This window comes from Phyllobates terribilis, unplaced genomic scaffold (genome assembly GCF_046119375.1).
Source record: "Phyllobates terribilis strain yellow unplaced genomic scaffold, ASM4611937v1 Scaffold_11__3_contigs__length_659146591, whole genome shotgun sequence".
NCBI lineage: Eukaryota > Metazoa > Chordata > Amphibia > Anura > Dendrobatidae > Phyllobates > Phyllobates terribilis.
The window spans coordinates 488880031-488906990 of NW_027362771.1; the positions used below are offsets into that span (position 1 = coordinate 488880031).

General features: G+C 42.0%; 1 protein-coding gene across 1 annotated transcript in view; it reads left to right on the forward strand.

The window, feature by feature from the left end:
- Positions 1–26662, forward strand: part of FAH (fumarylacetoacetate hydrolase) — a 58547-nt gene extending 31885 nt beyond the window's left edge. The window contains exons 9-14 of the mRNA XM_073653529.1: positions 11398–11528; positions 11696–11771; positions 14629–14675; positions 21764–21865; positions 22896–23013; positions 26110–26662. Coding sequence (XP_073509630.1) covers positions 11398–11528; positions 11696–11771; positions 14629–14675; positions 21764–21865; positions 22896–23013; positions 26110–26180 — 545 coding nt within the window. The 3' untranslated portion in view covers positions 26181–26662. The remainder of the gene's footprint in view (positions 1–11397; positions 11529–11695; positions 11772–14628; positions 14676–21763; positions 21866–22895; positions 23014–26109) is intronic.
- The last annotated feature ends 298 nt before the right edge of the window (positions 26663–26960 follow it).

Consider the following 26960-nt stretch of genomic DNA (forward strand, 5'->3'; position numbering starts at 1 on the left):
TGTATTATACCCCCTTTCACATGTAAAGCTCCATGGAATAAATGGCGTTATAATAATAATAATAAATAAGACTAGGGGCAGGGAATTTAGATTGGTGACACCACTGACAGGGGCGTAACTATTACGGTTGCAGGGGGTGTGACTACCCCCAGGCCAATGCTGTAGGGGGGCTCTCCGATACCGGTGCCCATTTCAGCTGGATGTGCGTCCGAGGACTGTTATACACCTGAAATGCTTTGCGAAATAGAGTTACTGGCAGCTGATGTTGTCATGCCAGTGACTGGGGCGCCTGGCAGTGACATCATGTGCTGCCAGTCGCTTGCACACTGAATTTATATCTCTATATATCTCTGTCTGCATCTGCCCTGGATGGGACACATATATACCAGGAGGGATCCAGGATGGGGGACATATATACCAGGATAAGGGACATACAAGTGCATCTCACTAAATTAGAATATCATCAAAAAGTTAATTTTATTTCAGTTCTTCAATACAAAAAGTGAAACTCCTATATTATATAGAGTCATTACAAACAGAGTGATCTATTTCAAGTGTTTACGTCTGTTAATGATTATGGCTTACAGCCAATGAAAACACAAAAGTCATTATCTCAGTAAATTAGAATACTTTATAACAACAGCTTGAAAAATGATTTTAAAATCCGAAATGTTGGCCTACTGAAATGTATGTTCAGTAAATGCACTCAATACTTGGTCGGGGCTCCTTTTGCATCAATTACTGCATCAATGTGGCGTGGCATGGAGGCGATCAGCCTGTGGCACTGCTGAGGTGTTATGGAAGCCCAGGTTGCTTTGATAGCAGCCTTCAGCTCGTCTGCATTGTTGGGTCTGGTGTCTCTCATCTTCCTCTTGACAATACCCCACAGATTCTCTATGGGGTTAAGGTCAGGCGAGTTTGCTGGCCAATCAAGCACAGTGATACTGTTGTTTATAAACCAGGTATTGGTATTTCTGGCAGTGTGGACAGGTACCAAGTCCTGCTGGAGAATGAAATTTCCATCTCCAAAAAGCTTGTCTGCAGAGGAAAGCATGAAGTGCTCTAAAAATTTCCTGGTAGACGGCTGTGCTGACTTTGGTCTTGATAAAACACAGTGGACCTACACCAGCAGATGACATGGCTCCCCAAACCATCACTGATTGTGGAAACTTCACACTAGACCTCCAGCAGTGTGGATTGTGGCCTCTCCACTCTTCCTCCAGACTCTGGGACCTTGATTTCCAAATGAAAATTAGAACCCTGGGACCTTGTGGAGTGTCAATGACTGCCTTCTGGACATCTGTCAAGTCAGCAGTCTTCCCCATGATTGTGGAGCCTACTGAAACAGACTAAGGGACCTTTTTAAATGCTTAGGAAGCCTTTGCAGGTGTTTTTGTTAATTATTCTAATTTACTGAGCTAATGACTTTTGTGTTTTCCTTGGCTGTAAGCCATAATCATCAACATTAACAGAAATAAACACTTGAGATAGATCACTCTGTTTGTAATGATTCTATTGAACAACTGAAATAAATTAACTTTTTGATGATATTCTAATTTAGTGAGATGCACCTCCTATGTCCTTATAGGATTTAGAACGCTACAAGGGCCCATACAGCTCACCACCATGTGGTGGGGAGGGGACTGATCCAAATTAACGCCACTAACCTTTGGTGCTTTAAGTTGAAACTAGATTACTCCGAGTGAAGCAAGCAAGGGTAGCGGTTACAGTCTCTCAATGTTTTATGGTAATGAGCATATTGCAGTATTTGTTAATTGAAGTGGTCGGGGCTTCAAAGCATCAATCAGTTTGCATGCCACATCAGCAAGCTCAGTTGTCAAACTTCTTCATTGTCTTCTGCATGGATCGTGCCGATGATTTGGAGCTCCCGCGCTGGCCCCCTCAATTGACATGTACTGCAATATGGTTTATAATGACAAGCAGCACATTGCAGCGCTTGTCACCTGAAGGGGCCGGTGCTCCAAAGCAGCAGCAGGATCCGTGCAGAGAAGAGTGAAGACTGTGATCGAAGCATGCGTGCTAGGACAACCTGTCAATCATTGAAAGGACGTTCTGCCCCCATCAGTGATGTCCTCTTGACTTTACATCCAATTTAGATCAGAACACATAAGAAGTAACAGACAGGAAGCCGTGCTTACATGACCACAAAGGGTTACATGCACCACACCAGGATGCACTTATAGAAGAAGCGCAGATAATGAATGTATATTAGAAAAGCGATTGTTAAGAAGAGTTAGGACGCATTAAAAGGGGTCAAATAGTAGTGAAAACCCCTTTTAACAACTTGAGGATCTGAGATTCTTATCGCACAGTGTGTCCTAATATATCAAATCTATTGTGATCTCCCCCAAGTAATTCTTTGGGGAACTTTTCACATCAGGTTAGACCATGGCGAAGCTATTGCTCTTCAGTCCATGTAGATGGTATCAGTGCAGAGCATTGGTTTTAACACAAATCATTCATACAAAGATTATTTCCACAATTTAGATATCTAATCTATATTTTAATCAAATTTTTTTTTTTTTTTTGTGCTGAACATGAAGGAAATACTATTTCCTTATTATGGTCTTAACTTTATTACAACCAATAGGTGGCGCTATGTGACCTCTGTATAATGCTAAACATGGCAAATATGTGCAGATGGAAGGAGAGCGCTGCACAACTTCACTAACATTGTAATTATTGATCTTTAAAGCTTAACGTAAGAGGTACTTTTATTATGAAATTATTAGAAAATGGCATTATGAGATGTTTTCTACTATATATATCTGTTAATAGAATCTATAATGCTACAATTAAAAGCAATAATGTGGTGATTTGCGTAGGCTGCGTTCACATATGGCGTCTTAACATTCTGGAAGCAGAGGGTGGTTAGTTGTGTTTTTTTTTTTCAAAGGAAGAAAGAGCCCATCAAGCAGGACTTTTTCTTCTGTTCTAAAAGCCAGAACTAGACGGTCCCATAAGAATCAATAGGGTCGCTCTGCTTCTGTTGGCATCAGTTAGGCAACGGATCCGTTTTTTACATTAATTCAGTTTGTCCATTCCCAGGATGTCAAAATGCCAGTTTGAATGTCGTCTGATAATGTGGCATCTCAATAGTAAAAATACACCATAAAGAGGACCTGATACCACTACTCGCACCTCTTTTTAGTAATTGCTCATTTTTCCTTTGAAATAATTCTGTTTATTTAGATCTCTGCATTGTGCCATTCCTCTATTATTCCTCTTGGAAATTTATGACTGTATTGACAGCTGGGTACTAGGGCTCGTGCAGACGACTGTATTTTGAGTCCGACAATACATCAGATCACACTCGGACTAAAGTTATTCTATGGTGCCATGCACATGTCCTATTTTTTTATTTTTTTTGTCCGATCGAGAGTTGGTCCAAGGAAAAAAATCGCAGCATGCTCTTTGCTCTGTTTGCTTTCTTGCATTCGTAAATCGGATTGCAGTCGGCCATGCAAGTCTATGGGTCACTGGAAAACATGGAACCGTATTCAAATGACAACAGTCTGCAATTTTCACAGACTGCCAAAATGGAGAAGATGGAGAAATTTTTTTTTTTCCATTTTCTCCACATCCGAGAAAATCGTATCACACTGTGGGTTTGACCATAGTGTGATTACCATAATCAACTTGATTCTCTCGGATGAGAGAAAATACAGTCGTGTGACCCTAGCCTTACTGTTCCTCTACCCAGTCTGAGGCTGCGTGCCCACTATGCTTTTTTGATGCGGAATTTCCACAGCGGAAACGCTTTAAAAACGCTTGGTAATACGTGCCCCATGGTCCCCAATGAAAATCCGCATGTTCTGTGTACATGCGGAATTTTCCGCTGCAGATATTTTCCTTGCTCAAAAATCCACAGCATGTCCATTCTTTGTGCGCTTCCGCATGCGGATTTGAGGTCACAATGCATTTGAAATACGCAAGACAAATTCGCGTGTAAAATCCGCAAGCGTTTTTACTGGCAAGGACATGCAGAAACGCTACGGAAATTGGCTGCACTGATTGAACAATGCCAGATTATGTAGGCAAATTGTCTCTTCGGAAAGGAAGAGGACTAGAACTCTAGTGCCACTTATTGGAAGTAGCAATCCTAAAAGTCAATATCTACTCTTTCACGAGCCTTGTCATATGATTTGGGATAAAAGCCAAACCAGGAATCTCAATTTGCAAAATCTGTGTTTCGGGGTGCTGCCCCCCATCAGTGCAAGGTGTAAGATCTGGTTTGGCTGGGTGAGAGAGGTCTGACTGTGATCCAAGGGGTACGTTTTTTTCTCCTTGCGGAGGGACCCCCCCCCCCCCCAACTGGTAACACCCATTGACAATTTGTTCAAAAATTGTAGGAGGAATTATTATAGAGGACCTGTACAATAAAGAGTTACAAGAAAAGATACTCAATAATTATTCCTTGAGAAATGTATGTATTTACTGAAAGAGACATGTTGGGATAACTAACAAGTCCTCGAGTACTTAGGAGCTGTGGCAATAGGAAAGCCCCATGTCACTGCATCTCCTGTTACTTTTTCTGAGGCTGCATGGTTTGAAATAAACAGTAGTGAAAGTGGCACAGCGCTCTCCTAGCATTGCTGTCACTTAGTTGTAATCAGCGTGGAGATGACATGGGGCCAAAGTCATTTATGGCATATACTGTTCAATGGCATTGACCTGGTCTCTAATCTGAGCTGCTGTTAACCTGTGATTTCTGAGTCTGGTGACTCGGATAAACATCCTCAGAAGCAGAGGTGACTCTTGGTCTTCCTTTCCTTGGGCGGTCCTCATGTGAGCCAGTTTCTTTGTAGTGCTTGATGGTTTTTGCAACTGCACTTGGGGACACATTCAAAGTTTTCCCAATTTTTCACACTGACTGACCTTCATTTCTTAAAGTAATGATGGCCACTCGTTTTTCTTTACTTAGCTGCTTTTTTCTTGCCATAATACAAATTCTAACAGTTTATTCAGTAGGACTATCAGCTGTGTATCCACCAGACTTCTGCACAACACAACTGATGGTCCCAACCCCATTTATAAGGCAAGAAATCCCACTTATTAAACCTGACAGGGCACACCTGTGAAGTGAAAACCATTTCCGGTGACTACCTCTTGAAGCTCATCAAGAGAATGCCAAGAGTGTGCAAAGCAGTCATCAAAGCAAAAGTTGGCTACTTTGAAGAACCTAGAATATAAGACATATTTTCAGTTGTTTCACACTTTTTTGTTAACTATATAATTCCACATGTGTTAATTCATTGTTTCGATGCCTTCAGTGTAAATGTACAATTTTCATAGTCATGAAAATACAGAAAAATCTTTAAATGAGAAGGTATGTCCAAACTTTTGGTCTGTACTGTACATCACATAGGAGACACCGAGACTGCAGTATACATAACATATGAGACACTGAAACAGCTGCATATACATTACAAGAGACATGGGGCTGCAGCATATACATCACAGGAGACATGTGGCAGCTGTATATACTTCATTGGAGATATGAGGCTGTGGCATAGACGTCACAGGAGACCTGGTGACTGCAGTATATACATTACAATAGACGTGGGGCTGAGATATACACTGCTCAAAAAAATAAAGGGAACATTTAAACAACAGAATATAACTCCAAGTAAATAAAACTTCTGTGAAATCAAACTGTCCACTTAGGAAGCAACACTGATTGACAATCAATTTCACATGCTGTTGTGCAAATGGAATAGACAATAGATGGAAATTATTGGCAATTATCAAGACACACTCAATAAAGGAGTGGTTCTGCAGGTGGGGACCACAGACCACATCTCAGTACCAGTGCTTTCTGGCTGATGTTTTGGTCACTTTTGAATGTTGGTTGTGCTTTCACACTCGTGGTAGCATGAGACGGACTCTACAACCCACAGAAGTTGCTCAGGTAGTGCAGCTCATCCAGGATGGCACATCAATGCGAGCTGTGGCAAGAAGGTTTGCTGTGTCTGTCAGCGTAGTGTCCAGAGGCTGGAGGCACTACCAGGAGACAGGCCAGTACACCAGGAGACGTGGAGGGGGCCGTAGGAGGGCAACAACCCAGCAGCAGGACCGCTACCTCCGCCTTTGTGCAAGGAGGAACAGGAGGAGCACTGCCAGAGCCCTGCACAATGACGTCCAGCAGGCCACAAATGTGCATGTGTCTGCACAAACGGTTAGAAACCGACTCCATGAGGGTGGTATGAGGGCCCCACGTCCACAGATGGGGGTTGTGCTCACAGCCCAACACCGTGCAGGAGGTTTGGCATTTGCCACAGAACACCAGGATTGGCAAAGTCGCCACTGGCGCCCTGTGCTCTTCACAGATGAAAGCAAGTTCACAATGTGCACATGTGACAGACGTGACTGAGTCTGGAGATGCCGTGGAGGGCAATCCATCCTTCAGCATGACCGGTTTGGCAGTGGGTCAGTAATGGTTTGGGGTGGCATTTCTTTGGAGGGCCACACAGCCCTCCATGTGCTTGCCAGAGGTAGTCTGACTGCCATTAGGTACCGAGGTGAGATCCTCAGACCCCTTGTGAGACCATATGCTGGTGCGGTTGGCCCTGGATTCCTCCTAATGCTGGACAATGCCAGACCTCATGTGGCTGGAGTGTGTCAGCAGTTCCTGCAAGATGAAGGCATTGAAGCTATTGTCTGGCCCGCCCGTTCCCCAGACCTGAATCCGATTGAGCACATCTGGGACATCATGTCTCGCTCCATCCACCAACGTCACGTTGCACCACAGACTGTACAGGAGTTGGCGGATGCTTTAGTCCAGGTCTGGGAGGAGATCCCACAGGAGACCATCCGCAACCTCATCAGGAGCATGCCCAGGCATTGTAAGGAGGTCATTCAGGCACGTGGAGGCCACACACAATACTGAGCCTCATTTTGACTTGTTTTAAAAACATTACATCAAAGTTGGATCAACCTGTAGTGTGTTTTTCCACTTTAATTTTGGGGGGTGACTCCAAATCCAGGCCTCCATTGGTTAATAAATTTGATTTCCATTGCTCATTTTTGTGTGATTTTGTTGTCAGCACATTCAAGTTTGTACAGAACAGAGTATTCAATGAGAATATTTCATTCAGATCTAGGATGTGTTATTTCAGTGTTCCCTTTATTTTTTTAAGCAGTGTATATCACAGGAGATATGGAGCTGTGGCATATACAGTTGAAACAAGAAGTTACATACACTATATAAGAAGACGCCTATATACAGTGGTGGCCAAAAGTATTGGCACCCCTGCAATTCTGTCAGATAATACTCAGTTTCTTCGTGAAAATGATTGCAATCACAAATTCTTTGGTCTTATTATCTTCATTTAATTTGCTTGCAAGGAAAAAACACAAAAGAGAATGAAGCAAAAATCAAATCATTGATCATTTCACACAAAACTCCAAAAAGGGGCCAGACAAAAGTATTGGCACACTCAGCCTAATACTTGGTTGCACAACCTTTAGCCAAAATAACTGCGAACAACCGCTTCCGGTAACCATCAATGAGTTTCTTACAATGCTCTGCTGGAATTGTAGACCATTCTTCTTTGGCAAACTGCTCCAGGTCCCTGATATTTGAAGGGTGCCTTCTCCAAACTGCCATTTTGAGATCTTTCCACAGGTGTTCTATGGGATTCAGGTCTGGACTCATTGCTGGCCACCTTAGAAGTCTCCAGTGCTTTCTCTCAAACCATTTTATAGTGCTTTTGGAAGTGTGTTTTGGGTCATTGTCCTGCTGGAAGACCCATGACCTCTGAGGGCGACCCAGCTTTCTCACACTGGGCCCTACATTATGCTGCAAAATTTGTTGGTAGTCTTCAGATTTCATAATGCCATGCACACGGTCAAGCAGTCCAGTGCCAGAGGCAGCAAAGCCACCCCAAAACATCAGGGAACCTCCGCCATGTTTGACTGTAGGGACCGTGTTCTTTTCTTTGAATGCCTCTTTTTTTTTCCTGTACACTCTATGTTGATGCTCTTTCCCAAAAAGCTCTACTTTTGTCTTATCTGACCAGAGAACATTCTTCCAAAACGTTTTAGGCTTTCTCATGTAAGTTTTGGCAAACTCCAGCCTGGCTTTTTTATGTCTCGGGGTAAGAAGTGGGGTCATCCTGGGTATCCTACCATACAGTCCCTTTTCATTCTGACGCCGACGGATAGTACGGGTTGACACTGTTGTACCCTCGGACTGCAGGGCAGCTTGAACTTGTTTGGATGTTAGTCGAGGTTCTTTATCCACCATCCGCACAATCTTGCGTTGAAATCTCTCGTCAATTTTTCTTTTCCGTCCACATCTAGGGAGGTTAGCCACAGTGCCATGGGCTTTAAACTTCTTGATGACACAGCGCACGGAAGACACAGGAACATTCAGGTCTTTGTATATGGACTTGTAGCCTTGAGATTGCTCATGCTTCCTCACAATTTGGTTTCTCAAGTCCTCAGACAGTTCTTTGGTCTTCTTTCTTTTCTCCATGCTCAATGTGGTACACACAAGGACACAGGACAGAGGTTGAGTCAACTTTAATCCATGTTAACTGGCTGAAAGTGTGATTTAGTTATTGCCAACACCTGTTAGGTGCCACAGGTAAGTTACAGGTGCTGTTAATTACACGAATTAGAGAAGCATCACATGATTTTTCAAACAGTGCCAATACTTTTGTCCACCCCCTTTTTTAGGTTTGGTGTGGAATTGTATCCAATTTGGCTTTAGGACAATTCTTTTTGTGTTTTATCATTGAAGACAAATTAAATGAAGATAATAATACCAAAGAATTTGTGATTGCAATCATTTTCAGGAAGAAACTGAGTATTATCTGACAGAATTGCGGGGGTGCCAATACTTTTGGCCACCACTGTATGTTTAGCTCAATATCTGACATGAAATCAGAATAAATCTTTCCCATTTTAGGTCAATTAGGATTACCATAATATTTAATATTAGCCAAATGCCAGAATAAAGAGAAAATGTTTTAAGGCATTTTTATTACTTACTGCAAAGTCAAAAGTTTACATACATTTCATTAGTATTTGGTACCATTAGCCTTAAACTGAATGACTTGGGTCAAACGTTTGGGATATCCTTCCACAAGCTTCTCACAATAGTTGGTCGGAATTTGGGCCCATTCCTTCTGACAAAACTGGTGAAACTGATCCAGGTTTGTAGGTCGCCTGTCTCGCACCTGCCTTTTCAGCTTTGCCCATAAATTTTCAATAGGATTGAGGCTTTGTGATGACCTCTCCAAAACATTGACTTTGTTATCCTTAAGCCACTTTGTTACCATTTTGTTCCCTTTGTAGGTAATTTACTCTCTGTACTGCCCTCTGGTTCTTTAGGAGGAACGTGAAGCGCCTGACGGCCTTTCATGTAGTTTAGGTCTGAGCTCACATCTTCTAGTCTGTGGTTAGGGCTCTCTCAGCTCATGCAGGAACCTTTAGGAACTGCTTGGCAGGATCTCTAGTCTGTATAGGAACCGGCATGGTCAGTTGCAGGTTTTAGTTTACCTATTTTCCCGAGTGAGTTGTTACACTGTTATTAATGGTTGTCTGAGGAATTTTCTACCACGCTGAATGCACTTGGGCAAATCATCAAGATCCACTTCTGGCAGCTCTTTCCAATTGCCGATCATTGACGTTCCAGTCAGATGTGGTTGATGGGAGACAAGTCTGGAGATGCTGCAGGCCATGGTAGCACGTTTAAGCCACACCGGCTGCTCACAGTACCATGAGCAACATGCGGCCTGACATTGTTGTATTGAAAAATGGCTCCTGGGACACTTTGGAGAAATGGCTGTTCCACTGATACAACCACCATATTAATGTAACACTGAGCTGTTAGTGTCCCTGGAGTGAAGACTAGTGGGGTCTGGCTACCATATATTGTCACTCCACACTATAATCTCGGAAGTAGGTTGGGTGTTCCCTTATAAAGGCCTCTTCATGGTGTTGCCCTTGTGGTCGCTAGACTAATCTCCAGCTATCAATGCGTTCAAGACAAAAATGTGACTCATTTATGAAGAGGACAGACCTCCATTGCTCTGCTCCATGATAGACTTTGAGGGCAGTTGTGTGAGGTCAATGTAACACCTGTAACTGGTCATCTGGCTCATAGCCCAATGTCGTCTAAATGCCCTCTTATGGTTTGATGGTTATGGCACTGTTTGATGCCTTCGGCTTTGTATGTGACATCCAATTTCACTTGTAGTACAGAATGGATCAATCATGAATCCACAGCCATTTCTCCAAAGTGACCCAATGGCTGTTTTTCAATATAACTCTAGGCTACCTGTTTTTCTTGTGGTATTGTGAGCAGTTTGTGTGACCTACCATGGGCTGCAGCTTCTCCAAAATTGTCTCCCATCGAGCACATCTGGGACATTATTGGTTGGGAATTACAAAGGGAGCTGCCAGCAGCAGATATTGGTGATTTGCGTGCCTAAGTGCATTCTGCATGGCAGAACATTCCTCAGAAAACCATTAATACCCTTATTGATAGCAGACAAGGCGTGTAAGTGTGGGGATTTCTTCACGTGGCTCTCATACTCGATACTGTAGAAATCGAGATGTTTTGAAAACTCTGTTTCCATTTTCATAATTTCAATCACTATCCTGTCTATCGATCCTGTGATTTCCATAATTCTGCAACTTTTTCTTCTTAAACAAACAAAAAAACTTGAGCTGTATAGGCCAAGTTTAAAGGAAGATAAATAGACACATATAAAATCAATATAATTTATTTCAATAGTTTTAAAATATATATTTTTATATAAAAAAACAGGGGCCTTCAAATATTACAACAACCAAACCTCCAACATAGCTATTTTAGTACATGAAAATTAGTCCATCCATGGCAAATCTAATTCAAAGATCCAATATTGCACTAACCCTATTATAAAATACTTGCACTTGCACTTTACCTTGTTTCAGGGGAGTTTTATATGCATTTTTTTATTCACGGATTAATTGGCAACAGTATTTTATAATAGGGTTAGTGCAATATTGGATCTTTGAATTAAATTTGCCATGGATGGACTAATTTTCATGTACTAAAATAGCTATGTTGGAGGTTTGGTTGTTGTAATATTTGAAGGCCCCTGTTTTTTATATAAAAATATATATTTTAAAACTATTGAAATAAATTATATTGATTTTATATGTGTCTATTTATCTTCCTTTAAACTTGGCCTATACAGCTCAAGTTTTTTTGTTTGTTTAAAATTACTCTGGGAGCGATAACCTTGACCTTGTGGAGCTATACTAACTTTTTCTTCTTGTAAATTCAATGTTGAGAAGTGTATGCTTCTAAATCTGACCTGAATTGCAAAGTTATTGCTCTGAATAACAATTGTTTTTTGTCTCTCCTCATACAACTAGCCAGAGACATCCAGAAATGGGAGTATGTTCCTCTTGGTCCTTTCTTGAGTAAGAACTTTGCAACCACTATATCTCCATGGGTGGTACCTATGGAAGCCCTCATGCCTTTTGTGCTACCAAACCCAGTGCAGGTGGGTAACTGTGGACGATTTACTGCTCTGTTCTAGTAATATAAATATGTGTAATGAATAAAACAAGACCATTTCTAGTATCGGCTTCAAGTCATCCATAAGTCAGGATCTCATACACTTCCCATTGCTCACCATCCATTGATTTTTGTCGTATCATCTGCCTGCAGGATCCAGCACCACTGCCATACCTCCAGGATGAGAGTAATTACACATTCAATATTAACTTGTCTGTCTGCCTTCAAGGTAAATTGCATTTTACTAATGATTTTGCGCTATTGATCCACGTGGGTGGTGAGAGAAGGATTTACTGGGTTTATTCTGGGACGTCTACATTTGTATGTATTATTCTCTCCCTTCCAATTTTCTGAATATATGAAGAGACAAGTACTATGACTATATACATTTAGAGTCAGTCCTCATATGTGCATCTCATGAAAGATTTACACCCCGTATATGTGCTAGTGATCATAGAATCATAGAATGGTAGAGTTGGAAGGGACCTCCTGGGTCATCTGGTCCAACCCCCTGCTCAAAGCAGGATTCACTAGATCATCTCAGACAGATGTCTGTCCAGCCTCTGTTTGAAGACGTCCATTGAAGGGGAACTCACCACCTCTCGTGGCAGCCTGTTCCACTCATTAATCACCCTAACTGTCAAAAAGTTTTTTCTAATATCTAATCTGTGTCTCCTCCCATTTAGTTTCATCCCATTGCTTCTAGTCTTTCCTTGTGCAAATGAGAATAAAGATGATCCTTCTACAATGTGACAGCCCTTGACATATTTGTAGACAGCTATTAAGTCTCCTCTCAGTCTTCTTTTTTGCAAGCTAAACATTCCCAAATCCTGCAACCGTTCCTCATAGGACATGGTTTGCAGACCAGTCACCATTCTGGTCACTCTTCTCTGAACTTGCTCCAGTTTGTCTATGTCTTTTTTAAAATGTGGTGCCCAAAACTGTACACAGTATTCCAGATGAGGTCTGACCAAAGAGGAGTAAAGACCGATAATGACTTCACGTGATCTAGACTGTATGCTTCTGTTAATACATCCCAGAATTGTATTTGCCTTTTTTGCTGCTGCATCACACTGTTGACTCATGTTCAGTCTATGATCTATTAGTATACCTAAGTCTTTTTCACATGTACTGTTGCTTAGCTCTATTCCTCCCATTCTGTATCTGCTTTTTTCATTTTTATTGCCCAGATGTAGTACTTTGCATTTTTCCCTGTTAAAAACCATTCTGTTGGTTGCTGCCCACTGCTCCAGTTTATTTAGGTCTTTTTGAATCCTCTCTCTCTCTTCTCTAGTATTAGCTATCCCTCCTAGCTTTGTGCCATCAGCAAATTTAATCAGTTTACCCTCAATTCCTTCACCTAAATCATTGATAAAGATGTTGAACAATACAGGTCCCAGGACGGAGCCCTGTGGTACCCCACTTGAGACATTCATCCAGCTGGATGTGAAGCCATTTACAACCACCCTTTGAGTCCGATCACTAAGCCAGTTATGAATCCACCTAACAGTTGCCTGGTCCATTGCATACTTGGTCATTTTTTCAATAAGGATGGTGTGAGATACTTTGTCAAATGCTTTGCTGAAGTCAAGATATACTATATCTACAGCATTTCCCTGATCCACCCAGTCAGTGATTCTGTCATAGAAGGAAATTAAGTTAGTCTGACATGACTTGTTAGTTACAAACCCATGCTGACTCTGGTTAATCACTTCATTCTTATCCATGTACTTACATACATGTTGTTTAATAATTTGTTCAAAGATCTTTCCTGGTATAGAAGTCAGACTCACTGGCCTATAGTTCCCTATAGTTATAGTGATCTCATTACGGAGCATGGCAACAGCAATAAGAGAGAAGTAAGCATGAATGATAGGTCTTATTGGGCCAGATTGTGATTCATTTCAGGCATTAGTTTTATTCCCATAGACATAGAAAGTATTGCTAAGCATCTTAACCCTATTATCTATCTATATAGACTGGATCAATAACCAGGTGAAGCCAATCACAAATGTGTCATTCTGCAGTTTTCAAAAACCAATAATTATCACTGTTGGTTTGGCAATTTAGGGAAGACTTCGGTAATGCTCTCCGGTGAGGCTCCCATCCCAGAGAAGATTTCTGTAAGCCCCGTCTTTTTGGCTTTTGACCCCTTGAATTTGCCTGGACTATTTATGAAAAATTGGGACAATCCTAGTAGATTTGGGACAGTTAACATATATGGAAACCTCATCATATCCTAAAAATGCATTTTATTGAAGACATAGGTTGGGGTTGGACATTCTATATTATTCTCTGCATAGAATTTGAAATAATGGAATTTAATTCAAGAACGGAACACATTTTTTATTTTAGCCAAAGTGGAAAATAGTGGATAATATAAAGACTAGATTCAAACTTGAGTTGGGTCAAGGGGGAGTCTCATTCAGTCGGCCAAATCCTGCACTATTGAGGGGCAAGCCCTCCGACACTACTGCCTGCGGATGGATATCTGACTCGTAGCATCTCTAGTCAGATATTGACTTGCAGAGTAACTAGCAAAATCATTTCTTTCCTATAGAAAAAGGGCTAAGTTACATTGTTTAGGACAAAATACTCAGAAAAGTGTTCAATGTGAACATGATCTAAAAGGAATTTCCAGAAATGGCACTACCCTTGTCTGCTACTGGAAATTAATGTATGTAAATCAGCTGCAATACCAGCAGCAGCCTAAGGCCACGGCCCCACTATCAGTATTTGGTCAGTATTTGGTCAGTATTTTTTCTCAGGAGTGGGAGCCAAAACCAGGTGAGGAACAATCCGAGAAAAGGTATAATGGAAACAAGTCACCAATTTTGCATTTATCACCCACTCCTGGTTTTGGCTCCCACTGCTGAAAAATTACTGACAAAATACTGATAGTGGGGCTGTGGCCTTAGGTTAAATGTGGCACTGTTTTAGGAAAAATAGACATTTTTTGTAATCTTATACGTTGACAAGAGTAGGCGAGGAGTTGCCTATTATAATTGACATATATTTTTATATATTCTATTTACTTTGGTGTTGCAAATGATTTCTTAATAAAACATTGTCATTATTTTCTGCAGGGGATGGAATGAAGGAGTCGGCCACTCTGTGCAGATCTAACTACAAAGTGAGTCATTCATGTGCTTGTTGTTTACATTGTTACATTAGTCGCATTTACCACTGCTTCTGATTATTTATTATGATTTACTTATATCACGCCATCCTATTCTGCAGCGCTTTACAATTATTATCATCACTGTCCCCATTGGGGCTCATAATCTGCGTTCACTATTAGCATGTTTTTAGAGTTTGGGAGATAACTGGAGAACCCAGAGGAAACCCATACAAACTCCTTGCCGATGTTGTCCCAGGTGGAATTTGAACCTGGGACCCCAACGCTGCAAGGCTGCAGTGCTAACCACTGAGCCACCATGCTGCTATGTTATCACAGTATCTTCACCTTTATAGATAATCTAATCACACTATCTTCAGTGTATACACAATATTTAATTGCAATATTGTCGCTATTAGAACTCTAGTGCCACCTATAGGACGTAGCAATCCTAAAAGTCAATATCGACCCTTTAACGAGCCTTGTCACATGACTTGGGATAATAGGTGGCAGTAGAGTTCTAGTTCTCTTCAGAGAGGAAATTTGCTCTGACAGATTCGCTGCCAGATATCTCTCGTGGCAGCTTATCTCTCTTAGAGGAAAAAATATCAGAAATGCTGGATCCTTTTCTCCCCTGACATCATCTGTCTGGGAAGAACATTATACTAATGTCGTCCGAACCCGTTGATATCTGCGGTTTCAGCCGACGTTAATCTCATGGGTATGGGGTCTAAATACAGTGTATAAATATTCAATTACATCTTCACCATATCCGTGATATCTAATTAAAATATCTTCTCCATATACGTGACCAGGGCCACTATCAGAATTTTCAGGGCCCACGGTGTGCCACAGAAATTGGTGGGAGGCTGGTCTGGGGTATTGTGCGCACCTCAGCAGCTGACAATTATGTTGGTGAATAAAAAACACTGCGGACCAATATTACCACCATACAGTGACCATATATTGGTAGATAGCAGTTCTACAGGTCATGTAAGGGATGACAGTAGTTATATATACTGACTCCTGACGTTCTCATTTTTTTTGATCTGGCTCAGACCACCATGACTACTTCTTCCCACCACAACACTTCTACAGAGTTTGCAACATGGACAGATTTAAATTCTCACATTTCTGCCACCATCATCACCTATTCCCAATCTGCACAAATTCAGCTGAATTCTGTAGATGTTGCTGTGTTATTTGCCTCTTTTACTGCATGTACTTCAGATGTAATGTTCTGATTACCCGCAAAACAGGCTCTGCCCCTAAAAACCTTAGTACCCCCAAAATAATTGTGGATCTCAAAGCATGGCACTTTTACTGTGTTGTGCACAATGTAGGACAATGTTCATAGAGTAATGGTGATCTTCTTCGTGTGTGACATAATAATAAAGCCCACTATTGTGCCCTTTAATCAGTAATAGTAATCCCTTTGTACCTTTTATAGATAGTAATATGCCCTAGGAAATAATAATGCTTCCACCCTAGAAAGTAATATTGTCCTATTTTTGCCCCATTGACAGTAGTAATACCTCAAGTACACCTTTAGCAAATAATAATACTCCAAGTGCCACCGTAATGAATAATAATGCCTGAAGTACCAGTGAATAAATCATAATGTGCCTTGGTGACAAAATAATGCCCCCTGATTGGTTCTTAATACTCCATAAAACTAAAGATGCCACCGAGAAAAAATGATAAAATGAATACTCCCCTCATTATCCCATACTAGGGACCAGGGGGCACTCATTACAGGTGGAAGAAAGGAGATTCCGGCACCTAAACGGGAAAGGGTTCTTTACAGTCAGAGCAGTTGGACTGTGGAATGCCGACCACAAGAGAAGCTTTTCCTCAGCACAAATGGCGTTGTAGGTTATAGATAATTTAGTAACAAAGAATTTATAATTGGTGGAGAAAGGTCCATCAAGTTAAACCTATGTCTTTTTTTCAACCTATGTAACTATATTTTATGAGTTGTGAACCAGTGCAGCAACAGAATTGTATGTGGTGATACCATTGAAACACCTACTTTGGGACGCTGATTTTTTTTGCCTGCTTCTGTTATGTAGGTCTAAGGATTAATTGAGACAAGAGTATTCTGGTGGGGAGTCACACATTTTAACAACTAAGATTGGCGTGCCCCAGGATTCAGTTGGCCCAAACATGTAAGCCCCTTTCTCCAGCGATAGTGGCGATGGATGGACCCCTTTGAATAAGGCCAGGCACCTGATGGCAGTACCATGCATACTGCACTGGGTAGTCTGACCCTACATTCGTGCATTACTCCCGTATGCCCTCATGTTACTACTTGCTATTCTAGTCTTGATCACTATACAGTCATCTCTGTTCAGAGCAGATCAGTGTTATATACACAGCATGTCATACATCTGTGACCAGATTTCAGAGCTGTGTTCCTGCAAAAATCACACATTGAACCACTGTGCTGGAGTAAGAGGAGGAGGCATAGATGTACAGGTTACAGGATAGGTAAGGCATACTGAGCTCTGAACTTGAAGGTCCACAAGGTTATCAAGAAAAGCAGGTGTTACAAATAAAAGAAGCAATGCCGTAACCATATAGTTAACTGGAACTTCATCAGGTGTCAAGTCCGTAGAAAAAAAAATCACTGTCTTCAAATACAGTTCTGCTCACCATTATTGGCACCCCTTCATTTTTTTCATAGACTGCACAATATCTTCAGAAATAAATGGAAATATACCGAAGTTATAGCCTCAGGATTTTTTAATTAGTGGTCCAAAGTAATACAACAATAAAAGGTTGTTTTTCAACTTCCATGTTGCAATTTCAAAGAAGAAACCGAATAAACAGCATGTGCAGTAATAAAGGCAGCCCTAATTAATACTTGGTTGCACACCCCTTGGCATTGCTGACAGCCTCCAAACGTTTCTTGTAGCCATCTATAAGCTTCTTGCACTGCTCAGCTGGAATTTTCTCCAACTCTTCCTTTGCAGTTTGTTCAAGCTGATGAATGTTTGCAGGGTTCTTTTTCCTAATGGCAGATTTCAGCTTACCCCAAGGATTTTCAGTGGGATTGAGGTCAGGATTCATTGCTAGCCATTTTAAAACAGCCCATTTTTTTCTTTTTCAACCATTCCTGTGTACTTTTGGATGTGTGTTTTGGGCTATTGTCTTACTGGAGGACCCATGATCTTTGACTCAAACCAAGTTTTTTTACACTAGGCTGGACATTTCGCTCTAAAATCTCTTGATAATTCTCTGATTTCATGATTCCTGTCATACGACCAAGGCCTCCAGTACCAGACGCAGCAAAGCAACCGCACAGCATTATGGATCCCCTCCACCATGCTTAACTGTTGATAAGGTGTTCTTTTCCTTATAAGCTTCAATGCTTCATCTGTAAACAAACTGTTGCTTTGCATCGCCAAAAGCTCTATTTTTGTTTCATCTGTCCACAAAAGATTTTCCCAGAAGGATTGTGGTTTTGTCAAGGTACTATTTGGCAAAGATCAGTTGTTCCTTTTTATGTATTTTCTTCAGAATTCATTTCTTCCTTGGCCTTTGCCCATAAAGCTCTGCTTGGTTTAGTGTGCAGCGTATGGTACTTGTTGAAACCATGACCCCAGACTGTTCCAGGTTGGCCTTCAGGCCTTTGGATATTTGACGTGGTGTTTTTTCCACCTTTCACACTATCCTTCAAAGACCTCTCTTGTCAATTTTCCTCTTTCCTCCACATCTAGGGAGGTTCTTGATGGTTCCAAGCTTGGCAAATTTCTTAATAACATTGCGCACTGTTGAAACTGGGATACCAAGGTCTTTGGAGATGGCTTTATACCCTATGGAAGTCTTGTGTTTACTAATAATAGCCGTTCTGATGTCCTCAGACAGCTCCTTTGTCTTCACCATTGTGACAAAGGAACAGGGCCTACCATGTGGCTTTTTAAAACACTGAAATCATCACTCATTGGCTAATTCATGTTACATGGGCACCAACAATCACAGGTGAATCTCTTTTGTGATTTACCACAGGAGAGTCAAAATGTGTTTCCATACTAAATTAATGGTAAAGGGTGCTAAGAACAGTGACACAGCAAGCTTTAGGTTTTTCTATTTTTCCCTCCTATTGTTTTTTTGTTTTAAATTGTTTATCATTTGCTCTTTTGTATTTAACACGAGTTCTCTATACAAAAAAGCTGTTTCACTTGATTCATTTTTTTCAGGAGATATTCCACATTATGTACTTAAACTTCATGGGTGCCAATAACAATGAGCAGGAGTGTGTGTGTGTGTGTGTGTGTGTGTGTGTGTGTGTGTGTGTGTGTATATATATTAGCTATTGAACCCGTTCTACGCCCGGGTGGCGAGCATTTTTATTGGTATATGGTCTCCCATGCTGGTATGTGCTGCCCCCTCTTGGTATTTGCACTGCCCCAATCCTGTCTCCACCATCCTATCCTGGTATGCATGGCACCCCTCATCCCAAATCCTGGAATGCGTGGCACCCCTTACCCCCCAATCCTGGTATGTATGGCACCCCTCAACCCCCAATCCTGGTATGCATGGTCCCCTCACCCCCCCAATCCTGGTATGCGTGGTCCCCTCACCCCCCAATCCTGGTATGCGTGGTACCCCTAACCCCCCAATCCTGGTATGCGTGGTACCCCTAACCCCCCAATCTTGGTATGTGTGGCCCCCTCAACCCTTTCACGCTGTACACACATACAAAAAAATAAACACTTATACTCACCTTTCTTCTCTGTGCTCCAGCGCTGCTGCGTCCTGTTCTGCCGGAGGCTGGGGGAGGAGTGCGGCACCAGAGCACCGCGTTGTCCGGTGCCATTTTGCTGAAGACACTCTGGAAATGTGTCTTCAGTAAAATGGCGCCGGATAGCGCTATGCACATGCGTCGATCCGACGCCTCACTCCTGCACCGGTCTCCGGCGAAGAGAGGCGCCGCGGCAACGCTCCTCCCGGTCAGGTAAGTAGTATGGCGCCGGAGATCGCGGTATGCGTTCAGTGTCTACGCATACCGCTATCTCCAGCGCCATACACACTCCTCTTACCTGTAACGGCTGGATGCGGTCTTCTGTCTGGAGCCAGACTGTGCGTCACGCATGCGCAGTCTATAAAGGCTTCAGACAGAGACACGCATCCCCGGTTATTACAAAAAGTGTGAAACAACTGAAAATATGTCTTATAATCTAGGTTCTTCAAAGTAGCCACCTTTTGCTTTAATGATTGCTTTGCACACTCTTGGCATTCTCTTGATGAGTTTCAAGAGGTAGTCACCGGAAATGGTCTTCCAACATTCTTGAAGGAGTTCCCAGAGATGCTTAACACTTGTTGGCCCTTTTGCTTTCACCCCAAACAATCTCGATTGGATTCAGGTCTGGTGACTGTGGAGGCCAGGTCATCTGGCATAGCACCCCATCACTCTCTTTCTTTGTCAAATAGCCCTTACACAGCCTGGAGGTGTGTTTGGGGTCATTGTCCTGTTGAAAAATAAATGATGGTCCAACTAAACGCAAACCGGATGGAATAGCATGCCGCTGCAAGATGCTGTGGTAGCCATGCTGGTTCCGAATGTCTTCAATTTTGAATAAATCCCCAACATTGTCACCAGCAAAGCACCCCCACACCATCACACCTCCTCCTCCATGCTTCACGGTGGGAACCAGGCATGTAGAGTCCATCCGTTCACCTTTTCTGAGTCGGACAAAGACACGGTGCTTGGAACCAAAGATCTCAAATTTGGACTCATCAGACCAAAACACAGATTTCCACTGGTCTAATGTCCATTCCTTGTGTTCTTTAGCCCAAACAAGTCTCTTCTGCTTGTTGCCTGTCCTTAGCAGTGGTTTCCTAGCAGCTATTTTACCATAAAGGCCTGCTGCACAAAGTCTCCTCTTAACAGTTGTTGAAGAGATGTGTCTGCTGCTTGAACTCTGTGTAGCATTGACCTGGTCTCTAATCTGAGCTGCTGTTAACCTGCGATTTCTGAGGCTGGTGACTCGGATAAACTTATCCTCAGAAGCAGAGATGACTCTTGGTCTTCCTTTCCTGGGGCGGTCCTCATGTGAGCCAGTTTCTTTGTGGCGCTTGATGGTTTTTTGCAACTGCACTTGGGGACACATTCAAAGTTTTCCCAATTTTTTGGACTGGCTGACCTTGATTTCTTAAAGTAATGATGGCCACTCGTTTTTCTTTACTTAGAATTTGTATTATTGCAAGAAAAAAGCAGCTAACAGTCTATTCAGTAGGACTATCAGCTGTGTATCCACCTGACTTCTGCACAACACAACTGAAGGTCCCAACCCCATTTATAAGGCAAGAAATCCCACTTATTAAACCTGACAGGGAACACCTGTGAAGTGAAAACCATTTCCGGTGACTACCTCTTGAAGCTCATCAAGAGAATGCCAAGAGTGTGCAAAGCAGTCATCAAAGCAAAAGGTGGCTACTTTGAAGAACCTAGAATATAAGACATATTTTCAGTTGTTTCACACTTTTTTGTTAAGTATATAATTCCACATGTGTTAATTCATAGTTTTGATGCCTTCAGTGTGAATGTACAATTTTCAAAGTCATGAAAATACAGAAAAATCTTTAAATGAGAAGGTGTGTCCAAACTTTTGATCTGTACTGTGTGTGTATACATGTATGTATGTATGTATAGATATAGAAATAAATATAATATATACAGAATGGGGATGTAATATATAATTTCTCCTTTTTGTCTCTTTTCTACTTTTGATCCTTTTTTCTTGCTTCGAGAGGTGCACTTCTAGTAGTATAGATTAATACCAGATCTACTTCCATTCATATACGTTCTTTATAATTCTGCCGATGTATAGAAGCAGCTTTGAATCACTCGTATTGTGATGTATAGAAGAGTTGGATGTATAACTGTAACTATATTCACATATTACATTTAATATTAGGGAATGTGCAAGAAAATAGTATGGATTTTTTTTTTTAGTAGCAATTCAATATTCTGGTTGGATTACCTGTTTAATAACTCCCATTAGGCATAGGAGTTTTCTTATAACACAGGAGGGTAATACCTGAGAATGCCAGAATCCCTTGTCCAGACTCTTCATGGTGGACTCCCTGTTTTTCAGTACATGTATTGGACGATGAAGCAGCAGTTGGCTCATCACACCGTGACTGGCTGCAATGTTCGCCCTGGAGATCTTTTGGCCTCTGGAACCATAAGTGGACCAGTAAGTCTGAACTCTTATCTAGAGCCCATATAATTATCCTGTGCAGGGATTAATTGTTAAATGACAAATTCACTGCTAATAACATAAGCAAAACTTGCTGAAACGTTCAGTTTCATTGCCATAAATACTTCTGTCCTGAACACTAGTCATTCTACAGAGACAGTTTAGAAATATCCCATCCAATAAATATAGAAAATGGGATACTTAGTAAAGTAAAAATACAAAAACAAAAGTTTATTTGAAGGGGTTGCCTAGTTTAGAAAACTCATTTACAATGAATGTTAATAGAGAAGAGCCTTGAATTCTATCAATAAAGGTGAGAGGCTACAAAGAAAGTGGCCTCTCATTTTGGAGGAGCCAACCTGTCCATGAATTACACAGACAACCCGTTTGTTTCAGTAACTTGTGTAATGTTTTATTTCTGCAGGGGTGGCGCTGCGTAACTTTTCTTTTTGACTTGCGGTTTTTGCAGATTTTTTTTTTTTTACACCAATAAATGGCTCACATCATTTATGAATTTTACGCAAAGCCCCAAATTGTCTTTTTTTTGTCTTTAACTGGTTTTGCGACTCTTTAAAAAAAAGTCGCACGTTGAAAAAATGTTGCAAAAAATACGCCAAAGTAACTGATGTGCATAAAATCATTCCAAAGGGCGGCTAGAGTAGAGTTGCGCCAAATTTTGTGACTTTTTTTTAAATAGTCGCACTTCATGAATCCGTCTAAAACATCTGGAAAAGCCACATTACTGTAAAAATCAGAAAACAAACTAGGCCACAAAATAAAAAAAAAATAAAAAAAAAGGTGTAACTCATTTGATGAATTTATCATAAATCAAAAAAAGTCACTGACTAAGATATTCACGCTCAAAAAAATGGTGGAGATACAATGATGAATTGTGTCCAAAGAGATTATCAGGGGACCCTTCTGAAAAGAATCTCTGACAATTCCTATAATGGACAACCGACACTACTCACCAGTCCTATCACATAAGTTTTCTCTTAATAATGTTTTTTTCATTTTTTTCTAACAGGATCCTGAAAGTTTTGGATCTCTGTTGGAACTTTCCTGGAGAGGCTCCAAAGCGATTGATCTTGGAAATGGTCAGACTCGAACATTCTTGAGAGATGGAGACTCTGTAGTTATAAGAGGTACTGTCGGGTATTGCATATGGCTTCTACTCACATATTGTTTTTCAGGCACATTAGAGATATTCTCCCATTGCATAGCTCTGGCTTACACTGTGTCCGTAATGGGCTCCTGTTGTATAAAGTGTATACTGCATGGAGTGCAAGGGACCAATGCTGTGGAGTAACTTAAAACTTCTGGGCCCCAGTTCAAAATCTCCAAAAGGGCCCCCAACTAACACAGGTCTTTAACAGTAGTAGTTTTTTCATATGGGGAAAGGGACCTTTTGGGCCGATAAGCTACAGGACCAGGGCCGGCTCCAGGTTTTTCTGGGCCCCGGGCGAAAGAGTCTCAGTGGGCCCCTTTAACACATACCATGATTCATGATGCAGAGATACGGCGGAGAAATATATATATAGTACAATGCAAAGATTTCACTTCTTACATTACATGAGTGATATCTATTGTAAATTCCACAATAGCTCAGAAACCAGCGAATCACTCCACACAGAATACTGTCCCCCATATAACGCTCCATACAGAATACTGGCCCCCATATAAGGCCCCATACGGAATACTGGCCCCCATATAAGGCCCCATACGGAATACTGGCCCCCATATAAGGCCCCATACGGAATACTGGCCCCCATATAAGGCTCCATACGGAATACTGTCCCCCATATAACGCTCCATACAGAATACTGGCCCCCATATAAGGCCCCATACGGAATACTGGCCCCCATATAAGGCCCCATAAGGAATACTGGCCCCCATATAAGGCCCCATACGGAATACTGGCCCCCATATAAGGCTCCATACGGAATACTGGCCCCCATATAAGGCTCCATACGGAATACTGGCCCTCATATAAGGCTCCATACGGAATACTGGCCCCCATATAAGGCTCCGTACAGAATACTGGCCCCCATATAACGCTCCATGCAGGATACTGGTCCCGTTATAAAGCTCCATACAGGATACTGGCCCCCATATAACGCTCCATACAGGATACTGGTCCCCTTATAAAACTCCATACAGGATACTGGCCCCCATATAACGCTCCATACAGGATACCGGTCCCCATATAACGCTCCATACAGGATACTGGTCCCCTTATAAAACTCCATACAGGATACTGGCCCCCATATAACGCTCCATACAGGATATCGGTCCCCTTATAACGCTCCATACAGGATACCGGTCCCCTTTTAACGCTCCATACAGGATACTGGCCCCCATATAATGCTGCATGCAGGCTGTTACCCCCCACATAATGCCCCATACAGGCTGTCCCCCCCTTATAATGCTCCATGCAGGCTGTTACCCCCCACATAATGCCCCATACAGGCTGCCCCCCCCTTATAATGCACTATGCAGGCTGTTCCCCACCTTATAATGCCCCATACAGGATGTCACCCCCCCTCTTTATAATGCCCCATGCAGGATGCCCTCCCCTTCTCTTTATACTGCCCCATGCCTCCATACATTAAAAAAAAAAGAAAAATCAAATACTCACCTCCCTTCTCCTCACCTGCTACCTGCTGCCCGCTGCTCGGGTCCGAACTCCAGCGTTGTCAGCGTCTTCCCGCTCAGCGCTCCCTGTGACGGCTCAGGGGAGGGCGCGGTGTAAAGACGTCACCGCGCCCTCTGACCTGAGACGTCACAGGGAGCTCAGAGCAGGAAGACAGCTGATCTGCGGAGGCACGGGGAGAGGTAAGTATCCGCCTGCCGGGGCCCTGAGCAAGCGGCGGAGAAGGGCGGGCGCTGACACCGCTCTCCTCCGCCCATAGCCCAGCGGGGTGCGCGACCGCCAGTGGGCCCCTCTGCCTGCTCAGGGCCCCGGCATTTGCCCGGGTGCGCCGGGTGCTGTACAGGACCCAGGTGCAATTGCAGCCCATGTAACATATGAATACTGAGTGCATAAGGCCAATTTAAAAAAAAAGAATACCGCATGAAGTGCAGAAAGGGCACTATAAAAAATGTATACCGAATAGAGTGCATAGGAACAAATGTAAGAAATGAATACCGCCAGGCGTACATAGGGGAAAATGGACTACATGTTAAGGAATGCTCCTGATAAATGCTTCCAGCGTGCCTCAAAAAGAGACTTTTACAGAATTTAAAGGTTTTAGCCAAGTCCGTTTTTAAGCCTATAGTAAAAAAATAAATAAAAAAATAGGCAGATAGTTTATAACTACCTTCCTGTTCTACCTGGCGCTGGCACAGGGCGATCATTGACTGCTCTTGCCCACGATTCTGCTGCTCAATGTCAACAGAGCAGCTCTTCCTCTTTTGGGCTGCTCCATCGATCGGCCGTGACTGCCAACATCATACTGATTGCAAAAAATGCAAAAGGTAAAAGCTGGTGATAAAAAGCACTAAGTCATATAAAATTCAGCAATTATTACCTTTATTAAAGTCCTTGTAAAAACATAATGCGTTTTAACGGTATGCAAGCCGTCTTCATCAGGTGATCAAGGACTTTAATAAAGGTAATAATTGCTGAATTTTATATGCCTACAGAGCAGAACATGATAGAGGTCACTGCTCTGTTGATGTGAGGTCAGTGGAAGCCACTGAATTGCCGGCAGGAATGGTCTGTGACCGCTCTGTGCCTGCAGAGATTGGCGCTGGGCACAGTAGGTAGGTAGCACCTACCTGCCTGTAAGTTTTTAGGCCCATAGTATAAAATAGAAATATGGATAAACCCTATTCACACATCTGTGTTTTGCGGTGTGAGTACCGATCGTGATGCACAGACCATCTGGGGGTCTCCAGGCTTGAACACAACAGTCTCTTATATTCTTAAGAGGCTGCCCAGTTCAGGCAGAAGACCAGCGACCGATCTGTGCATTGTGGTCAGAACTTGGACGGTTGTGTGAATCCAGCCTGGCTGGTAAGTTTTGTTAAACTAACTGTATAAAGTGCACAGGTGTTCAATAGTTAAAAATATCTGATACTTCCACATCCCGGCAGTGGAGGGAAGCCGAATTATCACAATTTTACTGTAATGCAAATTCTTATCAGAGACTACTTATCTAATGGTCACCTTTGTTGACCTATGGTTCTTCACTGCTGAGGATTAATATTTTCACGACCATCATGTTTCTCTACCACAGGTTTCTGCCAAGGAGAAGGTTATCGCGTTGGATTTGGGGAATGTTCTGGAACTATTCAACCAGCAGAATAATAAATGGTGTCTTTCTCATTTCATTATATTAGGAATTGACAATATTCATATAGACAGCTGGAACATGCTGACAGCATTGCGCAGCGTTCTGCAAAACATATGTCCTGAATGTGGAATAAGCAACATTCCTTTTCTACTTAGTGTAATTCATAAGAGATGAAGTCTACATCGTGTCACCCGGTGCTTCAGCCCCAGAACCTGATTGAATCACATTTAACCCCAAACTGTAGAAAAATCTGCAGCAGACAAATATTCAGCGTGAATGAATAAGACGCAATCAGATGTAGAGGAATTGATGTAGTATTTCGGAACAGACTGCACAGAAAATCTGCAGCAAAGTGTGGTACAATACATACAATTTTTGGGCTTTTTCTGCTGCAGATTTTCATATTAGGGTATGGATTCTCATAATATACACTGCAAATCTGCTGCAAAATGTTTCAAGTTTGTAACAAATTTACAGTAAAAAAATCTTAAATATACCACATATTTGTATGTGTATTTTCTATAAGCTATTGTTTTTTTATTGACACCAATGGATAAAGATCAGTTACCTACTTTCCATACTTGCAGAAATATGACGAAAACAAACTCGCTTGGCGTCCAGTGGACCTGACGCAACTAATTTAAAGGTTCAAAAATGTTTGAGAACATTTTTAAAGGGGTTTTCCCCCAAAAATTAATGGCTTATCTTTTGTTCGGACCTCCAAGGTGGAATAGAGGGATAGTGCTGTGCACCGTCCTCTTGCATTGGAGTGCCTGCAGTAACAGGCCTGGATG